Source organism: Channa argus, chromosome 7, assembly GCF_033026475.1.
Source record: "Channa argus isolate prfri chromosome 7, Channa argus male v1.0, whole genome shotgun sequence".
NCBI classification, from domain to species: Eukaryota; Metazoa; Chordata; class Actinopteri; order Anabantiformes; family Channidae; genus Channa; species Channa argus.
The window spans coordinates 6,118,573-6,142,389 of record NC_090203.1 but is presented as its reverse complement, the minus strand read 5'-3'; the positions used below and the strand labels follow the sequence as shown (position 1 = coordinate 6,142,389).

General features: G+C 38.7%; 2 protein-coding genes and 2 long non-coding RNA genes across 7 annotated transcripts; 1 reads left to right on the top strand and 3 right to left on the bottom strand.

Moving 5' to 3' along the window:
* Positions 1-3,057: 3,057 nt before the first annotated feature.
* Positions 3,058-9,052, bottom strand: pycard (PYD and CARD domain containing). The gene is made up of 4 exons (XM_067510630.1): positions 8,707-9,052; positions 7,500-7,529; positions 6,856-6,912; positions 3,058-3,761 (listed from the first exon to the last, which is right to left on the bottom strand). The coding sequence occupies exons 1-4, from the start codon at positions 8,957-8,959 to the stop codon at positions 3,499-3,501; spliced, it is 603 nt and encodes a 200-aa protein (XP_067366731.1). The 5' UTR covers positions 8,960-9,052; the 3' UTR covers positions 3,058-3,498.
* Positions 8,920-11,411, top strand: LOC137130455 (uncharacterized). Of its 2 annotated transcripts, none has more exons than XR_010914852.1 (5): positions 8,920-9,039; positions 9,814-9,988; positions 10,084-10,382; positions 10,651-10,834; positions 11,081-11,411. It is a non-coding gene; the product is annotated as an uncharacterized lncRNA (long non-coding RNA). The 2 variants fall into 2 exon arrangements; XR_010914851.1 differs by having other exon boundaries at positions 8,981-9,060.
* Positions 11,397-12,204, bottom strand: LOC137130454 (uncharacterized). Its single transcript, XR_010914850.1, has 3 exons — positions 12,183-12,204; positions 12,042-12,079; positions 11,397-11,554 (listed from the first exon to the last, which is right to left on the bottom strand). It is a non-coding gene; the product is annotated as an uncharacterized lncRNA (long non-coding RNA).
* A 2,556-nt stretch (positions 12,205-14,760) lies between these two features.
* Positions 14,761-19,673, bottom strand: etsrp (ETS1-related protein). Of its 3 annotated transcripts, none has more exons than XM_067510629.1 (8): positions 19,412-19,673; positions 18,400-18,481; positions 17,059-17,145; positions 16,878-16,952; positions 16,634-16,786; positions 16,308-16,541; positions 15,816-15,934; positions 14,761-15,634 (listed from the first exon to the last, which is right to left on the bottom strand). In XM_067510629.1, exons 1-8 carry the CDS (start codon positions 19,475-19,477, stop codon positions 15,350-15,352), a joined length of 1,101 nt encoding a protein of 366 aa, XP_067366730.1. In that variant the 5' UTR covers positions 19,478-19,673; the 3' UTR covers positions 14,761-15,349. The 3 variants fall into 3 exon arrangements, with proteins under 3 accessions (XP_067366730.1, XP_067366728.1, XP_067366729.1); XM_067510627.1 differs by having other exon boundaries at positions 17,059-17,178; positions 19,412-19,671; XM_067510628.1 differs by having other exon boundaries at positions 16,634-16,783; positions 17,059-17,178; positions 19,412-19,660.
* Between the last annotated feature and the right edge of the window lie 4,144 nt (positions 19,674-23,817).

Sequence of the window (23,817 nt, the reverse complement as noted above, 5' to 3'; positions counted from 1 at the left end):
GGCAAGAGGAGAGATTTACAGCCATTTAACGTACGTGATTATTAAGTATATTTTATCCAAATGTTGTCACGGTATATCCCTGTTCTAATTTGATAAGCACATTTTGTAAATGTATCAATAATGTCATTTTGATGCGCTAGCATAATTAGCTATGCTGCTAATGCTAAAATAACGTTAACTAGGTAATTAGCATTTCACGCTAACGTTGATGTTAAGTTTTATGCCACATAATTCATCGTTAGTTAGTTGAAAAATTATGCCGAACCATTCAAATGGAGCCGACATTCCTGCTGCCAGTTAGGTATATAACCGCTAGTTTATTTGTATGAAGAAAACTACCTTCTGTAATGTTATACGTTAAGTGTAATGTTTTAAGCCAGGTTCTCTACATTCACTAACATTAAGCTACTTAAGTTAGTGATTCAGATGTTACTTGTTAAGCGCTGGACTTTTTCATTTATGGTCAATTGTCATGTCTTATCCACTGTTGGTTAATGTTACCTTTATGCAAACACTTTAATAAAACAGCCAAAATTTGCATTAATATCTACTAAAGGTTAAAGTTGTTCAAAAAATATTCATTAACTTTACATAATTATTGCGTGTGTGATCTGACTTGCAGCATTAACTTTATGTTGGCTTATGGTAAAATATGCATTTTGTGCCCGAGGTTTATGACCGCGCAAGCTAAGTGTTGCAAGTGCTATGAACAGTAAAATCACTTTCACTGTAAATGTTCTGCACTTTTATATAGCGCTTTTCTACCTATTGGCACTCAAAGCACTTTACACTGCTTCTTATTCACCCATTCACACTCACAATCACACACACAATTACACACACACTCATACACCGCTCACCGGGAGCAACTAAGTTGGGGTTCAGTGTCTTGCTCAAGGACACTTGGACATGTGACTGGAGGAGTCGGGGACCAACAACTGTGAGATTCCTGGACAACCGCTCTATCTTCCTGCGCCACAGTCGCTGTATTGTGAACTGATCATTCGCGACGTGAACCAATGGGCATACGATTTTACTTCATTTTTAGATTCATTTCTGATTTGCTTGTTGGGTAAAAAACAGTGTTTCAGATTTATTACTTTTCTTTTTAAGGTAACAACTTGAGTAGTGGTCACTGGATGGTGAGCATTGAAGGTGAGATCGTGTGAGAGCACCTAGACCACCTTTCTATCTGGTCTTGCCCCTTTTTTTTCAGTCCAATACATTTTTAATCTTGAATACCAGGGGGAGGCAGTGTGTACACTCGAGTTCATTCAAAGGTAAGTGTTTAACTCTCATACATACATGGTTGAGTACCATCTCTTGAGTACCTACCTGTACCTTATCTGTTTAAATGGTGGCCAAAAACATTTTACAAGTAATTTATATCGCCCTCCAAAAATAACAGTGATGTTATTGTCTGATGATGATGATGATATTTTACTTCTATTAAATACTCTATTTTCTAATACTTTGTTAGACGCATAAACCCAGAGAGCGGAGCAAAAACATCAAAGGGAAAAGTGACATCCAAGAGCACAGGGCAACTTGTGTGGAAGAAACAGACTACGGTGAACCCACATGACTCGACTCTTCATGGAATAGCATCCATCCATCCAATTCTTAAAATGTGAGCAGCACACAAAAAATAACCAATGTGATCTTGATTTTGTTGGGTTGTTTGTCTTTTCATCTGTTTGTGACTCTCTCTTCATCAACTTCATCAACTTTTTCTGTCTCTCTCTGAGCTCTGTTTTGGTTTTGGTCTCCGTATGCCTTTCTCTCCAAATATATTTTTTTAAGGAATTTTTAGCTTGAGTATTAACATTGTGTTTTGTTATTTCTTTTTGTTTTAGCTACCACACAGACCAACTGTAACAGAATCATGTGATGCATTTCGATTCTTCTATTGGAGCTGCTCCCTGTCAGAAGTTCTCAGTTGTTGGTTTTCAGAGGAACAAAAGTCCTTTGGACATTTTATGAAGATAGATTCAGGTCAGTGAGTATTTGAACAGTATCAACACCACAGTTCAGCTTATCCTATATTTTCAACCAAACTCTTAAAGCTACATTTTAAGCACATATTCATTGTTTATTTTTAATCTGTTGTGGTGGCACTGTGTCACTGCTCTCAGGCTGGACTGCAGTTTCAGGACTCCTTTTCAGGAACGTTTAAAAAAATATTTTTAAAAAATGTAAATCACTTGAAGTCCTTGTAGAAAGTCTGTTTGTACACTTTTATTTGAAAGTTGTTTTATGAAAGTTTGCTTATTTTAAATAAAATGTTGACTTTTAAATTGTCTTTGACTTTTTTCTTTCATTAAGAAAAAGCTACTTATTTTAATAGTAATACCATACTTATAAACATGACATATCATAAATCCTATGCAGTTTAGTGGTAAACATAAAGTAATGATTGTGTTAAGTAGTAGGTATTAAGTAAATTGCCTAAATTACTCTAAATACAGTACTTTACTTGGTTTATTCAAATGCACAAAATTGGGTAGTTTACTGTTAATTTTACAGTACTATACTGGAAAGTAAGCCCAGGTAGTTTACTGTAGAATTCTTAAATACAGTATCTTTATGTATTTTAAGATTTACAGTAAAGAACAGTATTTTAATTACAGGAAATTTACTGTAAAAATTACAGTAATGGGCTGGCAACCTTGCTGCCAGTATTATACTGTAAAATTTACAGTTTTTTTGTTACAGTAACTTTACTGCCCAGTCTCAAAGGCCTGTAAATATTTAAAACTGCTGCATTTCACCTGTAAAATGAGAATCTGCCTTCTGTAATCTGCCAGATTCAAATCCTTTGCAAAGACACATCTCAGTCAGTCAGACAAAAGGAAAGTCTGTCACCAAGGGGTTTATGTCTCATGTTTGACTGTGCAGAAGCATGTTACAGAATTTCAGTACTACTGTAAAAAAGGTTTATTAATGAAACAGCATTTGGTGGAAACATTCTCGGTGTGTGTGTGTGGCGCATGCTTTTCTACACTCTAACATCATTGTACTTGCTCCACTTGATTAACTCAACCCATGAAGAATAAACACAGTATTCAGAAGATTGTATTATAAATTTAAAAATACAATACATTATAAATGAATTACAACAATTGTTATGGGAGTAAATATTTGGCATAAATGAAGATTAGACATGAAATAACTGCATTAAAATGCAGTACAACTTCACTTGTGGGATGATAAAACCTCATTTATATTTTTATCATGATTGACAAACTTCTGCTGCATCTGTTTTGGAGCCTGACAGGCAAAACAAAATGTCATTGTGTGTTTTGTTTAAAATAAAGCAATTAAATAATCAGAGCAGGAGAAACAATGAAAACCATACAATTTGTAACAAATTAATGAAACAAAGGGAAACAACCCTGATTAAAGGTTGGATGCTGGAAATAAAGCCAAGTAGAAAAATGCCACAGACAAAGCTTAAAAAACATTTGTGTTTGGTCTAAAAATTGATTCCCTCAACATCTAGTTGTTTTCCTTGAGGTCTTTGATGAGATATGGCTCATTCTTCTCAAGTATTTTGTAGAAGGCATCTTTGCAGGCTACACTAGCTTTCAGGGGACCAGAGAAGAGCTCCCTCATCTTATCCTGAGGGGTACGGATAGCTCTGATTTTATCATAAACTTCTTCTTGGATCACATCCTTGTATAACAGCTCGTCCAAAATGGGCGCGATGTTGCTCACTCTCTTGATGAGTTCAACTTTATGTTTGTCCACAAAGTGCTTGGCTGAGGACAGAGGAGACAAAAATTATTGATTTGATTTGGACATCAGGCTACAGTTAAGTTCATTTATAGAGAGGGCTTCAATTCATAAAGCTGTGGAACTAACACTGTTTTCATTCAAAATGAAGATGTGACATATTAATCAAACAATAACAACACAGACTGTTGGATTTTGTGAGGACTAATATGATTTCCCATATTTCTATAAGTCATCTGTACATGTGCAGCATTGCACTGATTCAACTGCAACCAGGCCCCACCAACGGTAGCTTTACCATTAATTAGTGGGAGAGCTGTAAGCACAGCTCTCACACTATTGAGATCCTTTTCTTTATTATTATTATTATTATTATTATTATTAGTGGGAGAGCTGTAAGCACAGCTCTCACACTATTGAGATCCTTTTCTTTATTATTATTATTATTATTATTATTATAGCCCGTTTTTCGGTCGCTATCTAGTCCTAGACGGTTTGTCGTAGAAACTTCTTTCCACTTCCTAAACATAGGTCCCTTTTAGGACAGGGGTGGTATTACTTTTCTCATTAATAACTTTTATACTTTTTATTATATTTCACTTTTTATGAACTTTTTTTCCCATAGAAAATGAATGGAAGGCACTTAAAATTTCCCTTCAACTTGCCACTTTTCATCTGCCTCTTGTGTCGTCATACTTTGGAGTAGAAACTTCATTTAAAGTTTATACGGGTCTAGTCCCTTTCAACTTTTTCTGGGTGGATCAGCTTCTTTCTATCTTTTATACTTTTTGAATAATCGCAGTTTTAGTTTTAGGCAACTTTTGGAGCTTTTTCAACTTTTCCATTAGTGTGTATTGCGGAATGTTGGAGCAGCTAGAGTGGGTGACATCACACGCACTCTAACTTTTCAGCTTCCACTTTTAGCAACTTTTTTCCTTCTTTTCCTTCTTTCCTTCAGTCAACTTTAATCTTACATAAACAAACTATACATCAGAATGTAGGTATTTTTGTCTTCTTTCAGTAAATGTAACTCTCATAGTGACAGGACTGACGGTTCTTTCTCCAAGTGTCCAGAAGCAGAGAGAGTGCCGTCAAAACTCCCATTGGAGCCCATTATAACAGAGGTTCTTAAATTCTAATCAAATCACAAACGGGGGGCTGTTTTAAAATCGCCACCACGCCTTCATTTTATGGAGTATCTTCAAATAAAGTACATCAGTGTGTTCATTGAAGCCTTTTGTCACTCACAGTTTTTGAATTGTTTCGATAGGACTAATACTTTTTCATATTTTGAGCATTTTGCGAGGCATAGTCTCAGCACTTTTCCAGCCTGCCTTTGCATTTGGCTCACATGACTCAGCAGGCGGGCAGCGGGCAGCAGTCATTGTCATGGTAACGGACACAGCTGCATGACGTCATGTAATCAGCCTCAGAGCTGTGTCCACACACTTTACCTGAGTTTTTCTCCCTCAACATACACAGTGGAGACACACACAGACACACACCCTCACAGACAGGAAATACCCTTTCAAAATAAAAGCCTTTCATAATATGTTATCCACTTTTTAGCATTTAAATGCTAAAATGACTTTGTGGTGAAGTTTCCCTACACACACACACACCCTCACAGATAGGAAACACACTTTCAAAATAAAAGCCTTTCATAATATTTTATCCACTTTTTAGCATTCAAATGCTAAAATGACTTTGTGGTGAAGTTTCCCTACACACACACCCACAGACAGGAAACACACTTTCAAAGTAAAAGCCTTTTATCATTCTTATTTTAATTATTTAGCATTTAAATGCTAAAATGAGTTTGTTTTGAAGTCTCCCTACAGTGGACACACAAACTACCACGCAGACACAGACAGGAAACACACTTTCAAATTAAAAGCTCTTTTCAACTTTTTTTTTTCAACAGTTTTTCAGCATTAAAATGGTTCCTTCATTTCTAATTAGTTACTTCTAGCTTTTTTCTTTACACTTTAATAGCAACTTTTTTACTTTGCTTCTTTTTTTTGTTTCTTTTAACTTTGGGAATATTTACCTTTTCCTTTGTTTCTTACTACTTCTTTCCACTTTTGTTAATCAAGTTGTTGCTTTTTCACTTCTTACTTTTTTCTTTACACTTTCAATAGCAACTTTTTACTTTGCTTCTTTTTCTGCTTCTTTACACTTTAAATATCAACTTTTTACTTATTTACTTCCTCCATTGTTACTTTCTACTTTTTTCTTTTCTTAATTCAACTTTTCCTGGGATTTTGGATTTTTTCCTTTTCTTGTCATCTTCTTCTTTCTCTTTTTGTTTGTATTTATCTCTCTTCAGCGTTTGCGGCTTTGAACGTACAAACGCCTCTGCTCTCAGCCGCTTCTGAGCGGTCGGCCTCTACCGGGCGACTTAACAGCTCTCCCACGTAATTTCCTTGGAAATTGCCTTTTCTAGTTGTTACTCCTTTTGTTACAGCAGCTAACAGAGACAAAATGACTCCTACAGCTGACAGGATACATTCCCCAAATGCCATTTTGTCTCTCATGTCTTTAGTATTTACTGTATGATGGCATTTGGGAAATGTCTTTGATTTCTTGCCAGACAAATATCACACTGTCGTCTGTATGTTTAAGATGTAGCTTGGAGACGGCTACTGTAGATTTGCATCAAGACTGGAAGCAGCTCAAACACTTCTGTTTCTTATAACTACTAAAAAAAATAGACAATGTGCTAGTGAGCTTTGGACCATCTGTTCCCCCTCTTTCCCGTCTTTATACTAAGTTAACCATCTTCTGGCTCTAGCTCTATTGTTAATGCACAAACATGAGAGTGGAGTCAATGTTCTCGTCCAACTCTGTTTTTTAAATTCATTTATATCATGCAGCACTAATCCGCAGCACCTCTTGATCGTGTTAAACCTGTTCTTAACAGTTGCTCCAGTATTGTATAATAATCTGTATAATAATGATTCTTTCATTAGTCAACAAATGTTGCCGAGTTCTTTTCATTTCTAAATAACCTACTATGCAGTAGATTATAGTATATGTATTTCTTGTCACACTCTGGGCTTCTGGGCAGATTAACATCTCTACTGAGCAGAGTAAAAGGTATTAACTGAGAAGACTTACTTGAGCATCCTCCTTCTGCCCTAGTGTTATTACCAGTTGCTCCACCAGATCCTGCAGCTGAAAGAGAACATTCAAATGGCTTAAACAAACTGATTTCTTTATCATTATTTCAGTTATCACAGTCTTCAGGCCTTATAGAACATTCCAATTAATTCTATGTTTGAGCTTCCACTGAGCTGATATAAGTGCCTGCTGAACTGCAGGGTTAGGGGAATTGGTAAGTTGTATTCTTTAAAGCTTGAATACACCAGTCAGCAAAACATGAGAACCAGCTGTAGGTTTTAACGTTGGGGTTAAAATAACTAGGAAACCACCGACTTTGCTGTCAAAATGAGAAATTAAGTCCAGATGTGATCTTATGGATTACTTCCATGATGCTGGGGTGCTATAGGCTGCTTTTTATTGATCAAAACTTCTGGAGCCAGGGGGGAGGAAAAAATGGCTGGGGAAAAAAATTGTATTCTGTTTGCATAGTTCAGTAATCGGTGCACATGGATTACTTTTCCCACCTTCAATGGCCTTTTTTCTTCTCTCTGGCTGTGTACACAACTATTTTATCAGATCAGTCATTCTAAGTGGGATCAACATTTTGACTTTAAAACGTATGTCTTATGTCATAAGAAATACAACAGAAAACAACTCACCATCTCCGGATTGAACACCTGCCAGTTTAGCTGCAAAAAGAAAAAACAGAAAGCCACTGTTAAAAAAGAATGTGATGGCATGAAAGGTTGAGATTGTGTGTTGTAGGACACACAGTCTCGAAGCAGTGAATTCACCACATGAAATAAAACTTTGTGGGTGAGAAGCAACTCAAAACAAGTAGATTTAAGATTCACTGTCACGGGGCAGTGAACTGGGGACTAATGGCAAGACACACTTGGATTGACTTTCTAAACTACCAACTATGGCCTCAATAGTAAACATAGAGTAGAATTATCACCTTTCTCATCATTTCAACATAAAAATTGAGAAATTATAACAATGTAAAAGTAGAATTTATGGCAGAGCTGCCGTAATGGATTGCGTTCGATTGTACAGTTGTACCTAATAAAGTGGCCAGTGAGTGTATGCATGTCCTATGGTTTATGTCCCATGTGGTGGTTAAGTTTGGGTTTACCATTGAAATTATTCAGATTAAAGGAAAACGGTTGACATTTTATGAAAGCTGACTGAAAACAACAGTAAGGTGTAAACTAAAAGAGTTTCAGCTTAATGTAATGTGACTTTGTGTCTCCACAATCACACAATAAGGACAAAGTGAAGAATCTCAGGTGGGGTATGAAAATAGTTCCCAGGATATTAATGTGTGTTTAGTCTATTACATGTTAATTATAGCTTAGCAAAAAATATATATATATATATATATATATATATATATATATATATATATATATATATATATATATATATCAGTTTCAGACTAAGTTTAGTAGTTTGAGCTCTACCATAGGTAAAAAAGAAGCAAGTGTCTGCTGCTCCTTTTCCAACTCTGCAGTCTCCACATGTACTTTACCAGACTGGCTCCATATTTGAATCGCGAAATTCAGTTGTGACGGCACCTTACTTTTTGCAGGAAATGAGACCGAAGATTTAAAAAACAATTTGCGGAAACTCGGAAGTCGCCATTGAAAAGTAAAAGTAAAAAGGACGAAGATGAGTTTTGCTGTTTCTCTTTTAATTTCTAACTAACTTTATGCAGCCTTTAGTCTTATATTACTATAACAAATATATTTTTCGATTAGACTTCAACATCTGTCTTTAATGTATATGAATGTTTTTGTTCTGCAAACTGAAACCAGAGGAGGAAACGGTTTCTCTATGCGCTTTTTTCTTTTTCTTTCTTTTTACCGAGACTCTCTGCGTCCTCGTTGCAGTCGATCTGTCTCAGGATGTCCATAACTACTCCGACAGCCTTCGCCTCGGTAAAGGTCGAAACCACAACGTCTGCGACATCCAAGAAGTTTTTCCCCTCCACCCTGTTGCGTCTGACTCGCGGTCCCTCCCTGCGGTCCAGGAGCTGGTGGCAGAATTTTTCAAAGTTCTGCTTCGACAGATCCTCCAATGTCTCTGCCAAAGCAGTTCGTATGGTTTTAGGGGCCATTTATCCCCGAAGATAACAGACTGACTTCTGACGCACGGTTTTCACAGGTCTCCTCCGCGCCGAAGAGGCTGCACGAATACGTAAGGGAAAAAAATGCGGAAGTAGGGGTACCGCTAATTTTTTCAATTCAACTTTATTTATATACAGCCTGTGTGTGTGTGTGTGTGTGTGTGTGTGTGTGTGTGTGTGTGTGTGTGTGTGTGTGTGTGTGTGTGTGTGTGTGTGTGTGTGTGTGTGTGTGTGAGAGAGAGAGAGTGTGAGAGAGTGTGAGTGTGTGAGAGAAGGGGAAAATTCATGTGGACATTGAACATTGCAGACCTCCTGGTTTCTATACCTTCACTGAGACAGGGGGCTCTTCAAGTTACTCTGGACACACTGAGGCTTATGAACTGCAACGAGGTGGCAGAGACACATGGATAAGAAATCTTATGGCTGATTCTCGTGACTGCTCTTTAAAAACGGTCCAACAGAGACTCAACAGACATGAGTTGGTCCCTGGTCTATAATCTAAAATGTCTGCCTGTTTTCAACCAGAAAGATCCAAACTTCTAAGCGGCTGGGACATGTTATGTTTGATTTGAGAAAAATCTAAATTACCATAAAATGAAAAGGTTTATATGACTCTATATGCTATCTGTAGATAAAGTGGCAGAACCATTGGACATTTTGGTAATTTTAGAACAAAATAATCCAGTATTTTAGTAAATACTAAGCACAGTAATGGAAAACAAATCTGAAGCTTGAAGTGTTGATACTGAATGATGAGTCATTTAAAAGAAGTGAATGTGCAACTGTTTTGAAAACGAGTTAATCATTCACCAAGAAAACATGCCAAACATTTATCATTTTTACAGACCAAACAGTTCATGGATGGAGAAATTAACGGGCAGATTAATCATGCAGCCTAGTAGCCCTTGATGTTGGACATTATAGAGGGATCTGTGTTTCACACGGAGGCCCACTGGATAATATAACATGTTGATCCACTGCTCCCTTTCTGCAGGGTCAAAAACCAAAGCCTGTGTGGCTGTAAGTTTAACCTCACGAACTTGAATTTAAAAGTCTCGTTGAACATTTAAAATGATACTCACATTTTTGTTTTATTTTAATTTTCATTAAAAAAGGTGACCCCAATTTCCGTAGGACCTAAGATGGGGAGTTGGAGTACAACCCACTCACAGGAGGCTCTGCGCTTGCGGCCTCTAAAAGCAGCTCAAAGTACCAAGACAGTTAAGAAGGCTGGAGAGGTGGAGGCTGATGCGAAGGACCTCGTTCTCTCTGAGGGCGGGGACCCCTGTACCACAGGCTAGTTGTGAGCAGGTGCACCATTCAGTTTGGCCAATACAAAGACCAAACATTCAAATGGCTTCTAGAGAATGATGTGAGCTATATGCTGCCATGCTGGTGGCCGCACACCAGAAAGGTACTACCGATTAAAAGGACAATACATTCCCAAGAAGTTTTATTAACTGAAACATGAATCTACAAAGTCTTTAGCAAACAAATGTAAAAAACAAAAAGAAGATTAGATATAAAGAAAAATGAAACCACTTGTTTATCTGCAGCCTACTTGTGTTTGTATAAGTGCTTTTCACATTTGTCCTTTGAGCCATAAATTATTCTGAAATTATTTAAATTGAATGTGAAGTTTATAGGAGGAAAAATAGTAACAGTGTTTTTTTCATTTGAAGGACTATTTGACTCGATATGTCTCGACTTACCCCGAGGTTCTGACAGAAGTCACGTTTCACCGTGATTCCCGGAGAGCCAAAGACACTTCTTGCCAGCCAGGCCAAAAAGGAAAAGCCCTCCTTGGTTTTGGTCGTCACCTTCGAGGACCCTGGAGGATCTGTACGAGTCAAAGGAACTAATGAGGTAAAACTGAGCAGTGGGAAGTAAAGAAAACTGGTGTAAATGTGGGTGTTTGTGGGCGAGCGAACAGTAAAAGCCACCACTTTGCTCTTTCCACACAGTTATATGCAAGATGCAAAATAATTGAAAATACAAAAAAATGTTTAGTGTCCAAAATGTGGCGCTTGTAGATAATTGCAGATGAATTATGTGTTTACTCTGATGGTGTCCGTGTACCGGCTTACTCTCTTTTTTCTGCCTCCCATCCAGGGCCGTAAAGAGGAGGCTGACAAGGAATTGGAGAGAGACACGGCTTCTCGCCTCCGTCCCGTTGGTGTCAAAGCAGAGTTTCTCCCGGTGCAAACCCATTTGTTGGTTGTTGAGTACTATTATTCTATCGATAAATATACCCAATAATGCCAATAGCGTCTTATTATTTTTAGTCATTTAGTGAAGGACAGTGCATACGACAACCTCTTTCCGTTAATGTGTTTGACTAATATTAATAAGTCTGTGTTGTGAATGACTGGAATTAATACTGCACCATGTGATTTTATTCACTAATTAAAGACTCTGAACAACTTAGGAAAAGCAGCTAATGGAAGACTTTATTATGGATGACAATATATAAAACATTTTTAGCTATAGTTTTTGGTTTCCTCGAGATAATCGTCTTGCATGGCCGTTCTTGCTGGAAAGAACAAACTTGCTTGAAGAGGATGTTTCGATGCACTGCGTGTTTCTCTGAGGAGAAAAGAATAAGACTTGAGTCAACAAAGTGGTTAAATATCTGATACCAGGATTTGTTGTTTCTGAGGATTAATGAGTCTTTAACAGGCGATATAGTGGTTTACTTTATCCAGGTGTTTGCCTAGTTACAACCACGGCCAATTTTAAGCATCAGTGGAAAAAAAAGGGAGTTGCTTAATAAAACAAAATGTCAGGCTGAGCGTCAGAATGTTACAGTATAGGTGGTTACTTTGCTGACGAGATAATTACGTACTGTAAATATTTTAAAGCACAAATGTACCATTCATAAATAGTACCAACCAACATACTGGGCATGAAGTACTTTCATTTGATGCCAGGGTATTTTTTTTAAATTGTGGATATATTTTTTAATACAGATTTTGATACAGATGTTTGTATTTTCCTACTATTTACTTCCTATGATATCATACTTTGAAGGAGTCAGTCAGCAAACTGTGAAATATGTTTGGATGTGCAGTACCGTTTCTCATAATAATACCGCTGCTGCGGTTCTTCCACCTGTAAAACATTTAAGAAATTTTAAGTATAATTACACACATGCTTTTTAGTAAATATGCAAAAAAAAAAAAAAAAAGAAAGAAAGAAGGAAAAAAACACTCACCGTTAAAATAGGTCGATTATCTTCCGGCTCTCTCTGTAAAAACAAAAACAGAAACAGAAATGTGTTATATTATAAAAAATTTTTCAATAACGCTGACTGGAAGTTACTATGTAGCATGAACAGAGTTTCACTGTGGCTGATGTTTGGTTATTTCTGGTGGAAAATAACATTGCAAATGTAATTAAGTTAAATTCAACTTATTTATATAAAGAGAGTCATGGTTAGGCAAAAAGGAAAGCTGGTGGCTGGTGTTTCGTTTTTGTGTCCCTACCAATGTTGAGACTAAACCTGGGCCCTTGGTTCCTGATCAAAGGATGATTGAAAAGAAAATACACTTCTAACAATGCAACAGTGTTTTCAGCTATGGTGCATGTGATGTTTTTAGTAGGAGACCCTCCGAACATGTGCAACATAAAGGCCACATAATGCAAGTATTAATAAAATGACCAGGTTTGTTCACCAGAGAGCACTGTAACTTCATTTTTTAAATGTGCTCAGCTGAAGTAGAACTTTATGGCCAACATACAGTACCTTGATTTTCACTAGTCTTTATTTTTTGTCCTATCGGCTTAACCTGGGAGTTCAGGGTCGCTTTGTCGATTTGGCCCCGTTTTTACACTGGATGCTCTTCTTGACACAACCCTCCCCAACCTCTACGGGCCTTGGGGTGAGAATGGTCTGTAGGGGGTTGCAGTGTCTGAATGATTTTCACTAGTCTATTTTAGAAATTATTTGAAGGATATATTTGATATTTCTAGAGAATTTACTTAATCTCATTCTTGCCTTGATTTTCACCTTCAGCAGGAAGATTGAAGCCAGACTTTTGATTAATAGCACAACAATTGGTAACAGGAAAGAAATTGCTCTGTCCAAAAGGGGGAAAGGGGGGGGGGGGTAGTTCTCAGTGGAGAATTCTCAGTGTTAACACCAGAAAATAACATTGTATATTTGGCAAGTGAGCTTTTATTTTTAAACCTATGCTAAGCTAATTGGCACCTGACTGTAGCATATTTATTACATGAGTCGTATCAGTCCTCCAACTCTTTGTACATGAAGCGGTCCACCTAAAGTAAAAGTACTCATTACTTACTCATACAGAACGTCCCATTTAACGCCAACAGGGTAGTTATCGGTGCATTCCTGTGTTATGACTAACCTTGTTGCCCAACTGGTTTAATACATCATACAATCACAATTTATAAAATATTTGATTAAGTATCTGCACCTGCAAAGTATAGTAACTAGACTTTGTCAAAAGTATGAAGTAACACAATTAAAAACTGTATGCAGACCTATGTACAGTAGCCTACCAGAGTAAAGTCTGTTGACTTAATTAGCCTCGATTTCGGCTTTTTCAAGGCCAAGTGCTTATTCCTCCTGGAGCTATTCATTCAGGAGTGTGTAACTATGCGCGGTTTATTTAAGTGAAGTGAGTCGGTTTTTTGCTTGTCCGAGCAGAAATCAGCCTCAAACAGTTGATGCTACACCCACGTAAGTGGGTCGTTTTACTCTACTTCCTACTCAGTTGGTCTGTAACCCACGGTAATGTCACTCACCGAGCGACTGCGCCTCATGGTTACAGTCGATCCGTCTCAGTATTTCCAGGGCCACCCTCAGAGCTCCGGCCTCGGTGAACGTCGAAACCAACACATCTGTAATATCCAAGAAGTTTTTCCCCTCCACCCGGCAGCGTCTGACCCGCGGCTCCTCTCTGCGGTCCAGAAGCTGATGGCAAAATTTTTCAAAGTCCTGCTTCGACAGGTCCTCCAGTGTGTCTGCTATAGCCAGTTTAATGGTTTTGGACATTTTTCAGCGTTTCGCCCGCAGAGGTGTCCGTACCTGCAGTAGCCTCCTCTTAGCAGTTCTGCATGGATGGATAAAGTCGGTTCCAGGAAGGAAGACGCATTTGGCGTCGCCGGAAAAATTAGCTGCATCCACATTCAAACAAGGCGGGAAATACCATGCCCACCGTTTCTAATGCTTCCTAAAACACAGAGGCAAAAAGGCCACTGCAAAAATAATCAATATAAAGTCTGACTTGTGTTTAGATTAAGAACTAGAGATGTGTTTGCAAAGTATTTCGAACTTTGTTGGAGCAATGAACTTTAATTTGCAACCTATGGCGTCCATACTTTACGAGAAGCGCGTGAAGGCAGCATTGAATATGAAAGTATAGCAGCCTATGCATACTGTGGGCTAAAGTTCAGTCACCACAGATATTTCCTTAAAATAATTACACAGCAATGATCCTCTAATTAATCCCACTGGCAAAATATTTTCCACTGAATGGAAACTGATACTAGTAACCTCTTACACATTTGTTCATATTTAGGTTTCTTATTACATTTTTTGATCAGTGTAAACACAGCTTCTTATATTAAAAACTTCTATCAAAATCTGTATTTTTGACGTATTGCAGAGTAACAAAATTATGGTAGCATCACAAAATCTAAAATTCATTAAAAACAAGAAACACATTTTAATATTTTTATAGTTAAAAGCCAAATCCAGACTAAATATTGAAACTTTGTGCCTAGAACTAAAACAACTTTTCTGAATGTAAACGCTTCACACTAACTACGTTTATATACAGTTTATTTACACAAAACCATCGTCACACAGATTAACATGTTCACAGTGATTGCCTGAAAAACTTCTCAATTTATGTTTTCTGGGACAAGCAAAAGTAGAGGTAGACAAGAGTTTTGCCTTAAAATATACATATAAATGCACAAAACTCTAAATATAGTTTCAAATAAACACCATTTACAAAAAACAAAACAAAACACATGAAAACACATGAAAATATGGTCCTAGAGGTTGCAAAAAGTATGTAGTGCTTAAAATGCCCTTGGCTAGTTTCTGTGTAGCAGTATTTGGCCCTGAGGTTAAAAAGGTTTAGGTTTACGGGTCAGGTATCAGAATATTTTTACGATTTAAGAAAACATACCATTTAGACTCTGAAATTCAGTGTGCAATCAGTCTTTAAACCTGAATTTAAATGCAACATATATCAAATGGATTCTGCTTATGACAGCATTGTCCCATAAGGTCACCGTAGTTTAGCCAGGGCTTGCAGAGGCAGTGTTCACCTTGCAGTCTGTAGTACTCTGTTAAAATCTGCTCTGTCAGCAGTCAGCAGCACCAAGAGTTCAGCTACCTGTTTCCTACTGGGACCCCCATGTTTCACTGCTGTGCTTCGATGCCGCTGCCGCTACCAACCCAGGGCACTGCCACGAATCTGTGTTTGTGGGCAAAACGTTCAAACTGGTCAAGACCTCCTGCGCCGTCTTTCCCAGCATGCCCTGCACATCACAGACGAAGCGGTAGACGTAGCGTTTGCCTGCCGTCTTGTGGATGATGTTCTTGTGATAGTAGTAACGCAGGCCACGGCTCAACTTCTCGTAGTTCATCTTAGGTTTGTTCTTGCACTGGCCCCAGCGCTTGGCCACCTGTGGGAGCAACAACAAACATATGGAGTAAGCTGTGTTTAGACATCAGATCACTGTAGGTACCAGTACCGATACGTTACAACTGAATTAAAATCCTCCATTTATAATCCTACTTATACTATGTACAACACTTGAGTAACTGTGACTTTCCACCACTACATAAACCAGCACATGTCTTTACCTCTGTGGGGTCAGACATTTTAAACTCCCAGCCGTCTCCAGTCCAGGAGATAAAGGTACGACAGGCAGAGTCCAGAAGTAGCTCCAGTAAAAACTGCCACAACTGGATTGGACCAGAACCTGAAAGATTGAATTAATGAATAAATACATTATTTATTTGGGTAACAGGAGGTGAGTTGAGGTAGAAAGGTGACTTATCATTATTATCATCATGTAATAATATACTGAGACCTGTTGCTTTAGTAAAAGCAATAAGTGGTAATTCTGCATTTAAAATCATACTTGTAGTATTATCAGCTAAAAGCAACCAAGAGCAAAAACACGTGATTGTTCATAATGTCAACTCTTCAGAACCAGAAAGAAGCATCTTTTGTTTTGACTTGACCTCTATACATATTTAAAAATAAATAGATTTGTGATCATGGCATTTTTATAAACAGGTAGAAACCTCTTATCCCATGAAGACAGACAAATTCAAACAGTAAATTCTAACCTGGATAAGCGGACATGCCATTCAAGTGGCCTTCTGGTCTATGAGGGCCTGCGTTTTTACGTTTGACCACACGGGGGCAGTACTGGTCTGAGGACTGAGGGCTGGGATTTGAAGGGCAGGAGGAAGGAGGCAGGTGTGGTAGAGGGGCAGAGAAGCTGGAAGTCGAGTATTCAGACCAGAAGGCTGAGGATTGTCTCTGACCGTCAGAGTCATAGTAGTTCTGATCTGTCTCACCTGAAACAAAATACAGAATCACTCACTGCTTTGCAAATCTCAGACAACCGGGGATGATTTTTTTCCTAATATTCATAAGTGAAATGTCTTACCTTGTAATGTGTTTGATGCTTTTCCAGGCACAAAGGGGCTGTGGCTGCCCTCCATGGCCGGGCTGAACTGACCGTTCTGAGGCACCAGGCTCTGGTATGTCTGCGGAGACTCCAGGTATCCAGTTTGTGACAGATCTACCGACAGCCCGTCTGCTTTTCACAAAAAGGAATTTTATTTTAAAAAATAAATAAAATAAAAGATATCACACCCAGTAATAGTGAGGCCACAGAGTCAGGGGCTCACCATGAGGATATGAAGGCCACCAGTTAAACTCCTGGTAGGAGTCCAGGTTGAAGAGAGCAGTGTCACTGGCGCTTGCTGGAGACAAATGAGACAAAGACAAATGACAAGTCAAACTCACCATCGACATTACAGTCAAATTAGAAACAATAAGAATATGTCGTTTGGGGTTTGGAAGTCTCACCTTTGGCATCGTAAGAATGAGAAGCTTTTGTTGGTTCTGAGTAGCTGCCTTCTGCTGGATACTGCTGCTGTCCAGGTGCTTTACTGTCTAACAGAAAAGACAGGTCTTCACCAGTGTAGTCTGGAGGTTAAACACACACACACACAGACACACAGAGAGAGAGAGAGAGACAGATGGAGTCGGTAAGTGATGGTGGCAGCAGTATAGAAGCACAGTTTATGCTTGTAAAGGACCACACTAGCATACCCCATATTTTTTAAATTAATGCCTAATGTTTTTTTATCAATTGATTTCACTGGGCAATTATTATTTCTGTTTATGTTAAATCAAATCTAATTTACTTTTTCATTGCTATGATGCAGCAGTACATAGCAGTTAAGGTAAATTATTTTGATAATCTTTCATTTTCTATGTATGTAGCTGTTATAGTCTTAAGTCTATGCTAGAGTAGATGTTGGAATATCAGTGAATAACCCACCAACGAATACGGTTCCAATCTGCTAACAGATAAATTACAATAGACAGACAATATAACGACTACATTTCAACTCTCTGCAAACAGATTTTCTTGCTGAAACCAGTGGCCTTAGAGGTAGGAAATCTATGGTACAAAATGCAAATTGTTGGTGTGGTCCTTTGAGCAAGAGGTTATTTATAGTTCAGTGGAGAAGCTGTTAAAGAAAAGACTCAACGTTTAGTCAGAAAAGGCCATTTGTTTATTGTCAGCGCCAAGCACTCAAACCCGTGCACCTCTGACTTTTTTTTTTTTTCTTTAAATCAATGGATAGAGGCCGCCATGAGGAGGAAACAAGGGAGGGAGGGGAAGGAAGAGAGGAGGAAACGCCATTGGAGGGAGTGCAACTGAGTAGTGATGGAGGGATGGGCAGGGGGGGACTCTAAATCTGTTGCAGGGGGAAGTCTGGAGGAAAGGATTAGGTAGGACAGAGAGGGGAGTGCAACCTGGATTGTGTCGACCACCCTGCTACTCTCTGTCCTTGCTTTCCACAGCCCATCCCAGCATTACACACACACACACACACACACACACACACACACACAGCAGCACCCCATTTTCCTGACAGAGCCTCTAGCCTCTTTGAGTGACAACCCCACGGTGTCAAGGTCTTATTGAGAAAGCTCTGACAGATGTGATGATACTGTCTGCGAAAATATTTCCTCTGTCCTTCAGCTGCTGAGGTTCAAGAGGAAGCAGATCACACAAACATTAAAAAAATGCTTCATCCTCATATCTGTCTCGGCTGCTCATCAGTAAACCTTGTTCCCCAGTGTTTGACTTGTAATGGAGCAACATGGTGGAGTTAAGGGATTGTTTAAACTCACCATAAGATGTAAAGTCAAAGCCAGCTGGCACTTCCTGTGTCCTGAAGTCTTCTGTGTAATATCCAGTTTGGCAAATCTCCATCTGAGTAAAAAGACCAATGTGTTCATGACTTTCCTCCATATTTTTATCTTTGTGATTTTCATCTAACTCTTATTGTTGGTCAATATCTAAAGATAGAGGCAACAATCATGACCAGGCTAAGCTTGGACGCCTCTGCTGATCCTCCCCATACACAGTTTTATGACCTGAACCCCCTCCCAAAAAAAGAAGAAGCGTTGAAATGATCTTTTGATATTTTGAATAAATGTTTTTAAACTAAAATGCCGAATGTCTTCTGATAAGAAACATCTCAAGTGTGAATTATGGCTGTTTTTCCAAATTCAGCAACTGCTATTGGGAGACAAAACAAAAACAAACAAACAAACAAACAAAAAAAACCTTTGAATACTTGGCTTTAGATAACCTGACAAAATAAATAAATACATAAAGCACTTCCAAAAATAAAATCATTAAATGCTTTAAAGTTATATGTTAACAAAGTCACTCCACAAGAGCACATTCCTCACATATCTGCAATTAATCAAATTATGTAAACCTGGGACTTTGGGGCCACTGGGGTCTGGGACCCCTGGGCAGATGTTTTTGCACAGTTGCAAAAAACAAATAAATAAACAGCCTGGAAATCAATAACCAGTAACAAAGAGTGTGAAAGCCTTCTACTTAAGTGCATGTTATTTTCTAAATACCTAAATAATTCGCCTCATTAGGCAAAACTATTTTAATTTGATACAAAAAAAGTCGGTTATATTAGGGAATAACTTATTGTAGTTGTTTGCTTCCACTAAATATAAGGTAGGTTTTTTTTTTTAAACCAAATAAACCAAATATGGTCAAATAAAACCACTATTTACTCTTATTGTCATCAATAACCACCAAGGATGTTATGAATGAATCACATGCTTTCCTGACGCGTGTTCTTCACCTTAAAACAATGAAATGTAATTAACCCACCTTTATTTTCGAGTCTTTGGCGTCTGTGCTTCTGTCTCCCGGTTTGATGATCGTGTCCCAGTACATCGCTTTATTTCTTCCTCCCTGTATCTGTGGCTCTTTTCACGCTTTGGCAGCAGGGTCACCGTCCGACTGAGTGCTCAGTCTGCGCTCGGACCCTCCCGTTATAACCGCAGCGGTGGCGTGGGAGGGGCGCGTGCCCGCTCTGTGTCGTGACCGGCGGCTCTAACGTTTGTTTAGGGGAACGTGACGTCAAAACACCCCCACCCCCCTTAGTAACCAAACATTCATTCATAAAAGAGCAACAATCAGTGACACCACAATCCCACTATAAACCAGCCCCAACATGGAATCTAACAGGACCTTAAAGATAAATACTGGCTATGGAAAACTACACACATTGGAAGGTTTATTAATAAAAATGGATATTAGAGGAGGAAAACATAAGGAAAAGTTAGACTTTAAATCAGCTGTATCCACACTAGGCCTCTGGGCTGCTGGGTCTGTGAAGCATGTGATACTAGCAACGGACCCCTCCCCTGCAAATACCGGATAACATGTGCCGTCAGTCAAAGAGAAGCAAACAGACGGCTTTGTAAAGCCGGACAATCAGGCCACTCCAGGACCTACTATGAACTACTTCAAGAAAGAAACAAGCTGAAGCTGAGAGCTGCCACAGTCCCTTGCACAGGCTTGCACATCGTGCATGAGGCTTGCACATCGTAGAAATGATGGGTCCTTAAAGAGTCACAGAGCTGAGAAGGGATCTGCAAGGAAGAAAAGCTTTCATCACAGCTTGCACTTTTTTTTGTAGCCAGCTATGTGTCAATGAGGGGGTGACCAAGTCAGTATAAGTTGACCAGACATCAGCAAATTCTTATGGTCATAAAATAAAATGTATTGAGACTTGAAGAAAGGCTGCTATTTTCAAGAATAAACTTAATGTTTAAACCTTGGCATATAGAAATGTACCAAAAATGAGTAACACCGTCGAGTTGGTTCTAGTTTGGGTAGTAAACGTACGTAAATGCCTTTAAACTTCCCTCCACTTTTTCTAGCTGAAAATCGCCTCCAGGTGACATCACTCCGAGGAACCTTCGGTTCGGAATATATCATCTCGTTGCCAAGACTATAGAGGTTGTGATTTTGGTCAACGTGCTTTTCCAGAGCTCCCCCAGATGATATCATCTGAACTCCTAATGATGAGAAACTCCTCCGGGTGATGTCATCTGAAGGAACTCAGAGGGAAGTTTGAAAGCATTAATGTACATATACACCCTAAACTAAAGCCATAGTGGGAAATGGGTGAAGTCGCTCTTTAAATGATTAAATGCTATTAGTCAAATACCAAAACATTAATAAACATATTTGATAACTGGTTAAATAGGCTAATTTCTTTAGTAAATATTCCATTACCTCACTGCATGTTTCCAACTTCTCACACTGGGTTATTAATGATACACTTTTTCATTTTGAATCTGAAGCATACATCTCACAGCTCTCTGACATTTTATAGACCACACATTCATTATTAACAAAAACATTGTTGTAGCCCAAGACTCTTAATTGATTCATCAAGGAAATATTAGCATCTCTCAGGAAATGTTTATATCCATTTACTTAATTAACGGATATAAAATATGAAATGATTGTTTCCTGTTGTGGATTTCAATGGAACGCTTTACCCCTAAAACCTAAGGAAAATAAAGTTGTTCGACATTTAGAGAACTTGAAATGAAGGAAAGAGTGGAGGATTGTTGATCCTTGGAAGAATAATTAGCCGCCGAAACAAACTTTGTTTTGACCCCCTGTGAGGGGCCTTCAGAGCTGCGTTCACTGATTGTCTGACAGGCGGGACTCCATAACTCAGCCACAGCTTGGGTGGGGTTCGAAGTGCAGGCTTTTGAAATCAGAGCTATGTCAGTCGGTTTTTAATGAGGTGGGAGGAAGAAAAAGAAATCTGTGTATCTTTAGAAACCATTCGACAAAACAATGGTCCGTAAAAAACACACGAGTAGTGGCTGAAGAAAGTCTGAAATCACGGCGTGAGTGGCTGCAGCAGATAAGGCCGAGCCCAGGGCCTTGTGTAAACAAACATCTCTGCTATTCTCCTCCGACAGGGGAGAAAACACACACACACACACACACACACACAACCAGCCAACTCCATCTGGAAAAGTGGAGCCGGGTGAAATCGTGCGCGTCGGTGAGTCGTGATTGGGAGCCCCACCTCAAGACAAGGACACAACGGGATAAAGTTACACAACACGTGAAGTGATTAACAAGCGTCTGCAGTAAACCATCAGCTCAGAAACACACCGATAGATACACTGGGTCAGCAAGAAAACGGCCACGGGGCGCAAGGACAGCAAATCTGCCATCAAAGGATGAAGCAGACATTTCTTTGGAGAAGTAAAAGATTCATTGATTCAACTTATCTAATCTTAAACAGCTACACTCAGCCATGACCCTGCTCCATCACGATATTTTCAGTTCTACAAAAGTAGCTCATTATTTATTTCCGTTTTTAAGCACTCGGGCCTTTTTTTAAAAGAAATGCAAAATCCATTGAACTTTGTTACAATTATAATTTAGGCTTTCAACATGTTTAAGTGCATAAATAATCGCAAAATAAAAAAGAATAATGTATTAAATTGAAAGTACAAATTGCTCCCGTCTTTGTGGGTTCATATGTTCATATGGAAACGTGGTTGTGGTGTAGGATTAAAGTATAAAACACGCAGGTAAAGTAGCTACTGAAGTACAGTACCCGAGTAAATGTATGTAGTTACTTTCCACCACTTCTGGGCTGATGCTTTCTTAACAAATTGTACATTTTACTTGTAAAACCCTGGATTTATGAGAAAATTTCAAAAGAGACAAAAGACTGTCTCGGAGTTTAACAATATGTTTATTCAGTAACACATTGCTAACTTAGTAATATTTTTTTTCTTAGCCTGCTTCTGTGATAAAATAGGCGCTGGTTAAGTCTGATTAACCAGCTCAAGTGATGTAACTCGACTCTGACAGAAGTGGGAACTGGGATGTGACAAGATGGACTAATGTGTGAAATAAAAGCCATGTGTTCTTCTGCGCATTGATTTTAATGCTTTAATAATCTGTCAACCGTGAGTCTGACCGTGTTAGAGAAGTGGAATGCCTAATGAGGGCAGTAGGGAACTGAGATTAAGTTGAAAAATGACACGACACATGACAAATTGCAAATTTAGAAACGGTGTTAATGTTTTTAGACACTTCACATGTTTAGATTAATATCCATTGTCATCACGGCTGCAGCTTCAGTCCAGTTATTTGTTTACAACTTCAAACAGCCTGCTATCTTCGGTGACAAGAAGAACAAGGAGTCCTGTGGTCCCCACAGAGCCCTGATCTTATCGTGGAGACTGAATGGACAGACAGAAGTCACTTAGGACAAGGGAACTACGGCAGGAAGAACCAATATTCAGATTAAGAACTGCATAATTGGTGCTGTGTAAAAGGCATATGATCATCACACCATAGCTTTGAATGATTTAAGAAAAATAAATAAATAAAAAACGTGAGCTCACTTTACTGTTTGCACAGTATTGTATACACCAACGAACCAATCGGGGGTCAGCATCAGACATCGGAACACACGGCCACAGACAGATAAGAGTGAGCAGCCCACCACAACATTCAGACCACCAGGTGGTAAGAATGTTGTCATTAACCGTCAAACATCTTAAGTGACCTTGTTCTTCGTGACATATGTTTTTATGCGGTCCATGTGCTCAACCTGGCAGTATTTTAATATTAAAAGGGACCTGAAACAAACATTAACAACAACAAAAAGAACCTCTTGACACAATGCCACACTTGCAAACCGTTGTTGTTTCAGGGTGATTTGTTGTTGGTTTCAGAATTATATATCGTTCACTCATATTCCTTTGTAACAACTGCTCATTCTCATGTTTGTCTTGAGAGAAAAAAAAAACCCTGACCAAATTTCAGCATATCAAAACAAATCAACAGACTGGGTTTGCCACTGCATATGTGTATGAAACAGTTTTCATAATAGGTATTGCTGACATTTCCTTTGATAAAAAAATTTTGAAAACTGTAATAAACTTACTATCTTTATATCTGGCAAGCTGTCCCAAATGTTGGCCACCGCTCACTCGAATTAAGTATTTGAGAAGGTGCTTTATGTTCAAAGCACCTGTAAATAGGCCTGGTTCTCGGTCTGCACAGCATGAAAAGTCCCAAATAGAAAATGTAACGTTTTTGAGACTTTTTGAACCACAGAGCTATTTTAGTTCCAACACTTCAGGGAGATTCAGCAGGCAGAGGCTCGTTTCATTTTCACTGCGGTTGAACCTACTGCAAAAAGGTTACAAATGTGTGTTTCTTCAACTACTCCGAGT